This window comes from Trichomonascus vanleenenianus (genome assembly GCF_965637985.1).
Source record: "Trichomonascus vanleenenianus strain CLIB 3782 genome assembly, contig: TRVA0_064S, whole genome shotgun sequence".
Taxonomy (NCBI): Eukaryota; Fungi; Ascomycota; class Dipodascomycetes; order Dipodascales; family Trichomonascaceae; genus Blastobotrys; species Blastobotrys vanleenenianus.
This window is the reverse complement of record NW_027481823.1, coordinates 1-8,131: the sequence shown is the minus strand read 5'-3', so window position 1 is coordinate 8,131 and position 8,131 is coordinate 1. Positions and strand designations below refer to the sequence as shown.

At 46.2% G+C, this 8,131-nt stretch overlaps 1 protein-coding gene and 1 pseudogene across 2 annotated transcripts, besides 1 other annotated feature; both read right to left on the bottom strand.

Annotated features, from left to right (window-relative positions):
• Window positions 1–2,808: 2,808 nt before the first annotated feature.
• Window positions 2,809–4,326, bottom strand: TRVA0_064S00122 (uncharacterized protein; the record flags this gene model as incomplete). The annotated part of the gene is made up of 1 exon (XM_076687576.1): window positions 2,809–4,326. The coding sequence occupies one exon, from the start codon at window positions 4,324–4,326 to the stop codon at window positions 2,809–2,811; it is 1,518 nt and encodes a 505-aa protein (XP_076538175.1).
• A 2,861-nt stretch (window positions 4,327–7,187) lies between these two features.
• Window positions 7,188–7,660: a mobile genetic element.
• On the bottom strand, window positions 7,247–7,660 carry TRVA0_064S00100 (annotated as a pseudogene). The gene has a single exon. A coding segment is annotated over exon 1 (414 nt).
• Window positions 7,661–8,131: the final 471 nt, after the last annotated feature.

Below are 8,131 nucleotides of genomic sequence, written 5' to 3'. Positions count from 1 at the left end.
GCTGCTGCGATGATGGACACATGGGTTTGGAGGCCGTGGTCCTCTTTTAAACACTTTCTCAGAAAGGGGGCCGGCTCATTACACCATCGCTCATGTCCACTCTGGCGCCGTGGATCTCCGCTACGGCTCGCCATGGGGCGCTCAGCTGCCATTGGACAGGCGTCTACCCCATTATACCGCTGCACGTCCCTGTACGGCAGCTGTATCTTATCATGATAGGGTCCCCAACCAGAAAGGCTGGTACGGCATCGAATAGATGCATACGATAATTCGGCCGTGCAGAATTCCGTTTCCAGAAGTGTTGAGCCCCTTAGCAGGTCGTAGCGTTACTTTTCGGTATAAGAACAAATGTTGATTTAAAATTTTAACCTGCCACCGCCCTTAGTAATTGGTAAAAACCCTCTCAATGGTCATAAATACCCATTGATTGTATAGAACCGGAGAATTACCTACCCACGGCAGAATGGCATAACGATATCTCTTTGCAGATGTCCTGATTCAAATCGGTCGAATCATTGGGGGCGAAAAGCTTGTTTCCCATTATTTCAATCCTCATCTCTGCATCTAAATCCCGTTTATCGCAAAGCAGTCCCCCCTCGAATGCAGAATTCGTCGGCACGGCTCACAGGGTTGCGTCCTTAGAAGCTCAGCCGCACGCGCCGTGTGCGGCTGAACAAGCTATTGTTAATTGCTTTTTTGTCCCGGGGATCATTAACGGTGGTACAAGGATCTCGCCCATTACGTAGGGATCGGCCTGTTTCTTTCAACGGCGCTAAGCGCTGGTACATGTTTTGCGGTACTGGCAATATACGGTTCATTTAAGTAAAATCGACATACTAAATTTATTGTTTGCTTGGGTATATCCCCGAAGGAGGAGGGGGACGGAGACGGTGCTCTACCTCCGGCAGGTTTATTTTTCTACTCTGTGATTGTACTCCCTACGTCTTGAGGGCTAAAAATTTCGGACTTCGGAAATATGCCATGCATAAGCGAGAGGCGCATGTCGATGGGCAGCGCCATCCCATGCCGACTCCACAACTCGGAAATAGGAAGCACGATGATAATCTAAGAATGGCGCTAAATTCTCTAACCGCAGGCAAGGGGCTTATCTACGATCCAAGTGCGTACGGCTCCATATTTACCAATTTCTTTTTTCCACTTCTTTTGTTAAGAAGACATTTGGGAACTCTCTCCGGGGAAACCCACTCTGAATGCTGTATTTGCAACTGGCGTGCCAAGAGATTCTGATGCGTGCCAAGATTAAGTACGAGGCTAGCTTTGAAGAGCGTACTTTTACAGTACAATAGATAAAGTACGTACAATACCATATTGGAATTGGCTAATTGCGGCCAATGCATGTTGATGCGGATATTAAATAAAGGTACAACCAACTGTTAATACAACTTTTGCTGTACCTGGAATACTAGTATGTAGAATACATTGTACGTAATGTTCAAAGCAGGATATACAATATCTAGGTACATTCTCATTGGCATCACTCGTTTCATTGCATCCGATATCGGCGATGTGTGATATCTGCAAAACAGTATATGCATTACCCAACGGCACAAAAAGTACCGAGTCGTGCGGCAAAGATGTGAACCTACATTACCAACTACTATGTACAGTTAGTGCATTATTATCCACTGCTCATTGCAGCTAAGTGCCACCATATTCGGGACTTCCGTGTGGGCTGCCGTGACAACTTGGAAATCATCTATTTGTTACAGACCCTCTTAGCGAGTCAGAAGAATTTATAACGGACTAATTTCCAAATTATGATTACCGGTATCACTTAGATATACCGGTATCTTTCATCGAAGATACATATTCCTTGATACTACGGTACCCGGATAGAGTTTCCTCCGTATATTCCTTTTTCTAATCTTTGATCACCCAGATTTAATTTCAGAGTAGTAGACGGAAGGCGAAATAAGACTATTAAACAGCCATAGTACTATGATTGAGAGCAGTTTGCGGATCGATTCTGTACAAAAAAAAAAAAAAAAAACGTTGAAGCATGACACGACACAGGCTCTGACGCAGTGTCTTGCGAGGAAATAAGCGTACAGTAGTTATTACCTGTGCATTGTAGGTAACGGCGTTACATATGATCCACTGTACTTACATAGTCTGTAATGAGCGGTTACGCACGTACTGTAACACCATGCAATAACCATCCGCTGTATTTTGATTCCGAAGTTCCGAGTTTTGGCAATCACAGTATCAATTGTTAGGCGGTATACCCTTTTACGAATGCTCCGGTTCTAGACATTCCAAGCTTAGTTGAGGGCCCTTTCTGTTTACAGCTTCGAATAAAGGGTTACAGCAACCACAATGGAAATGGCGGGATTGCGCCGGATATGATGCTGTACTTATTAATCCTGCAGGAGTGCTACTGTAGTAAGAAAACAAGCACATTAGATAATACAAGCATACAGCACTGAAGGTGTTCATAAATGAGCAAAGGGATAGCGAAAGGAAGGAAGGATGGTGGACATGTTATAAACTCTAATATCGATAATAATAATGTTGTTGCGGTCATTTTAAGGAGTCTACACTTCCATCGCATCAACTCCAGTAGTGTACCGGTATATAGCTGACTCTCCGGTCTAATTCGTCGTACCGTACACTTTTCTGGGATGAACTGGACTCGATTATTATAACTCTGGTAAGCCCAATAAGGTCGATACAGACCCTACTTAGGCTAGTGTTTAAGCAGAAGCTGAAAGGCCCCTAACCCAGTGAAGCATTTCCGTATACTTTCTACAAGAAGTCATTCAGAACGGCTCTGGAACATTCTTTCGTTTATCCTCTATTTGAAGGTATCTGTTGGTAACCTTGGCGCAACTTATCTCTTGACTTGACACAGTCTAACACATGCAGTAAATGCCCACGCCTGTCTCGGACGAATTTCGCGTAGAGAACTCCAGCAATATATACAGCGCCGATCGAAATAATGGCCGGGTATTTGAACTCAACTGGCCGGGAGAACATAATGGTGGAAGCGCCGGCGCAGAGCTCGAAGAAGTTCTGCAGAGCAGCTTCAGTGGTGGAGAAAGTTCCACGGTATTCCGGCTGAACTTCTTCCTGAATAATGATCTGTGCAGAGAGATCAAACCCCCAGAGACCAATTCTGCTGAGTGCAGTTCCGATAACGAGCGCAGATGCGGCCATAACCGGGGTTGAAAGCCTCCAGAATGCTAAGACCGCGAAACCCAGACAGATCATTTGAAAACTGAGGAACCATAGTCCAGCCCTAATAGGGCCGATCTTCTTCATGAGCCACGGCGCCATCCACGTCGCAGACATTTCACAAACACTCGAACCCACACGAACAATGCCCACGATTGCCGACGTGTAGCCCGCAGCAAGCAAATATGTGACCATTTGTCCACCAAAGGAAAGAACTGTTAGATAAAGGATTGACAGTGAAAGCGAGGGGAGGAAAGCGTTTTGAGATGCATAAATTCGTAGATTGTCCACCGCTGACCCTATATGTTTGGCGATTGAACTGGCAAGGGACGAATTGTCTGTCACGCTATCTGCGTAAGTTGACAGCATGCGGCTCTCAGCCAGAGCGGGAATAAGCTGATACACTCTTGCAATCAGAACATACTCAACTACCATTGACACCGCGTTAATGCCCAGTGAGACGAGGATGGCCATCTGAGTTGATATGCCAGCAATTAACGCAATGATAAGCGGGCTCGCGAGTTTGCAGAAAAGATCGATACGGCGCATCTGGGAGTTTAATTTGCGAAGGATTGACTTGTTGCTTCCAGCAATCACAACCACCCAGTCCCTCTCTACGGACACAGTATTCATGGTAGAACAAAGCCTCTCCACGCAAGCTAAAACCACATTCAATGCCAGTAGCACGAACGAGACCGCATTTGAGAGCTTTTTACTCTGTGTCAGCATGATCCAAAAGATAGCGCATGACAAAACGATAGCTAAGCGCTGATATATAATCGACACGCGAACAACCGTCAAACGGTTGCCTTGATCTATGTATCGGCCCAGAGCCGGTGCTAGAAAAATCGCGGACGCAGATCTTATCAAGGCATAGCATGACATCGGGAAAAGTGTACCCGGAAATATAGATGCAAGGAACAATACTGCTCCGAATTCGAAGCCTCGAAAGTTCCAGGTCGACAGAAAATGTGACACATAGATCCTTCGAGTGATAGCACTGGGGATCTCCCCGTCTGCATAAATCGGTTGAGTGGGAGAGTCCGTCCCCAAGGGAGATCTTGGACACTGCCCCTGGCCGCTACTGGTCGCCTGGGGCTTTGCTGCGGATATATGTTTCGAAGAAGACATCTTGTCGCCGTATTCTCGATGGTAGTCCCTAAGAGTGGGACAAGTGTTGCTGTATCAGCTGTTTATGGTTTCTTATATGCTTATGAGAGGATATGGTATGGTTCTCTAATCAATTTTGATATATAAGTTAACATATTCTGGGCAAGAGTTTGAGACAGAAAACCTGCAGGGCGACCTTCATGGTTAAAGTGATTAGCCCCAGCATGAGATCGGATGCTCGGGCCGGCAGGGTGTTCTGCGGACGGTGTCTTGCGCTCTCCCGCGCGCGCTCCCATCTGACATGATCTACCGTAAATGTCGGGATATGCATTTGACCTGATCTGCCGTAAATGTCGGGATATGTAGAAGATTTTCGCGAGTGTGCATCCTACTGTGCGGGAGGGCAGCATATTCAGGTCTTGGCACGCATGCCAAGCTCATCTCCTGTTCAGGGAACTGCAGTGAACTTCAGATCTCAGCGAAATTGATCATTTTATAAACTATAGAAACGCTAAATGAACGAGGCCTCAAACTACATTGTTAAAAGTTACCACAAGTGTCCTTGTCGCCCGAGATGGCAGCTATCTTCCGGCAGGAAACCTGTACGTGTTTGCTATCCTCTAGTGTGGACGTTTGGGTCTTTGTATACATCCATCATCTACTGGGCAGGTATCATTGTGCGGATAGGCTTTGGTCATTATCAACAATGGGGCAACAGCTGGCAGCTCTACATCAATACCGCCACTGCTGTTGAGATCACATTTATCAGTATCTTTTTGCAAAACACCCGTCAGCGACACATGAATTACCTCAAGGCTTGTTTATTGCCGATATTGGATACAGAAAAGAATATGGAACGCAAGCTCCGCGGGCTTTCCAAGGATATGGAGCCCAATCCGATGATTGCCTTCGACTATGACTACAAAGGCGAAACTAGTCGCGGCAATCGAGCCATTGACTGGTATGCTGCTATTTATTATCGGTTCTGGTGTGGGATTAGTGATTTCCACAGCTGTATTTGCTGTCTGGGTAGCTATTGGATCCCCAATGCACTGGGACGCTAATTGGTGTAACCATCGGGACCTACACTGGGCTAGTGGGTTTTGTTGATGGGTTCGTACTGCGAAATATTTACTTTCGCGGAGAGCCGCGGTTGCTGATGATGAGTTTAGCATCCTGGAACAGGATGATGCTGATCTGTGCGAATTGCTCGGTGCGCAACTGCACAAGAATGCATCTCCCCTTCGGCTCACTTCAAAATCGAATTGGTAGCAAAATTGGTATCTGGTGCTCAAAACCATTGGCCGTGCTGGCATCCGTATTCGTTATTGTCTTAGTACTCTGTATTGCGACAGGCATGCATTGGTCCGAAACGGGACAGCTCATCTGCAACACACCGACGATGATTGTCGAAGGGTTTTTATTGTTGGTCCTGATTCAGGCACACAGTATGACCAACTTGAAGCTTCGTCAATGGCTTCATGATATACTGGTACTACGCTTTTAACTCGCGAATCCACAGTCTCTTTGCTGAAGACAACGATGATGTTTCACATGACAATGATAAAAAGCTGTGATAGGTTATCATCTCTCTCAGTATTGATCTACATCTAGAAATGTGTTTGACATAAAACCTCGAAGAAGTCACTGTTTGCGCGTAGTGTTTGGTGGCCTGCTGCCAAAAACACGCATCCAAACTATACGGCATTGATTGTCAATTCTGGATGAATGTACGTGGTTAACTTAAAGCTTTACAATATGAGTCTGTTCAGCAACCCACTTCTAACCAGACGAGATAGTATAATAATAATATATCTTGATTATAGTCTGAGCTAACGCTAAGGAAGACTGTGTCTAAACATTGGGCTTCAACAGCCGGCTCAATATAAACATTAAAATAAATCAATGGCAGAACATTAAGTAGCCTGGGATACCTATCTCCAGTCCACAAAAGATGATGCGGATTCCCTCATTTAATTGACAATACGGGGAGAAACCACTATCCCTACCAAGCACCGCTGTAGACGCATTGCCGAGGTCAGTGGGGAAAAAACCCATATCAACACCATCAGACGAGATAGTGCTGAACTTGGACACGACCCCGAGTTCAACACAGATCATGTGATTAAAGCCATCTTTTTTTCGGGGAGTCGGGTTGCGATGGACAAGGAAGGGAAATATCCGCTGACAGCGATTAAGTGTCGGTAAAAATCTTCATGTCGACATTAATCAAAGATAGCGGTCAGTAGTTGCCCAGAGACTCATTAACCGTCATCCTTGCAAATGAGATGGATCGACGATTCCCGTTATTTAGGCTCAAGCTTGCCCTCCTGCAAGTTATGCTCCGGTGCCATCCACGAACGTCAAACGTCGGTCGAGGTAGCCCAGTGCTGTTAATAAAACTCCACCATCAGTCTGTCAGCCAAGCGCCTTGTCATTGTCCAAAAAGTCCTGCGTCCTCTTTAGTTCCGGCTGTCAGTGGTCGTTGGAAAGGCCGTACCATGCCATCGGTAACCAGCTAACTTTATGGCTAATGACTTCATTCGAACACATTAACCTGCGGATCCGTATTCAGTTTTTCCATAAAGGACACAGCTGTCTCGCACAAGTCCTTGTTGGAGGCTAAATAGATCTAGACGATAGATTCCTATTATGGCTCCTGGGTGTTGAATGAATGAATGAAAATCAATTAGCGTCCTAATAATAATAATAATCTATTGGCGTCTTGTTGGGGCCTTAGGCCAGAGACATCACTGAAATACATATACATATAATCTTTCAAAATATAACAAAATCATTCCATATCGATTGGGTCCCTTTGCTGTACCGCATTTGCGCCGTGAGGATTGCTTACCCCCGAGGGTCCGGGAGACAGTTCTCCTGTAGGAGATTAAAAACCGGACACCCTTCAACTTTGGGATTGACAATGTGCGTTCGCGGGTTAGTCCGCTCTTGGGCGATGGCCCTCTTGGAGAAACTGGGCCATTCTTTCGAGTCCTTCTTTCCTGCCGAGAAGTGTCGGCTGGTCGAATGTGTCGCCTACCTCCTGAAGGAGGAGCCTTTGTGGCTCATACAGGGGGCACTGGGCGAGAATGTGGTGAAGTGTTTCCAAATGGCCGCACTCACAAAAGATTTGGGCCCCTGCCACGCGGAATCGGCGAAACCAATCGCCGATTAGCGCGTGTCCCGAACGAAATTGAACCAGCCGGCTAAGTACGTAGCGACTGCTACCCGATAAGTACTTAGCCAGCTGCAAAGCGCGCAGCTTGATGGTGCACTTTGTTGACACAACTAGATTGAACCTTTTCCCTGTGACCGCGCGGTCAGCGTCGTCCTGTCAATGCTGGAGAGCCGCCAATTAGCGTCCTATAGGTGGCCTAAGGCCAGAGGACCCCGTTACACAATACATAGTAGTAATAATCCAATAATAAAAATCAAAATCCAATCAAATAAGTCCACCCAATGTATCGCATTCGCGCCGTGGGGATTGGATACCCCCCGTAGCTCCCGGGAAACACTTCCCATCAGGGATTAAAAACCGGGAACCTTCCAAAGCAGTGGTTTGTAGGCTCCTGGGTGTTAGAAGTCAAATATCAAATACTAATTATATCTGGACTTTCCACATTCTTTGGTGCATACGCCTAGGTATTTCCTGGTGCGTTATTCTCTAACCTCCAACATTTAGCCTCCAACACCAGTCTATGATGTTCCACCTGTTCTTGCTCTAGAAGAAAGGGTTTTCCCTCGTGCCATTAGCGCCTCGGCGCTGAGGAAATCGGCCCCATCAACCAAATGCTTTTCGACTTTCATTGATTTGTTATAATAT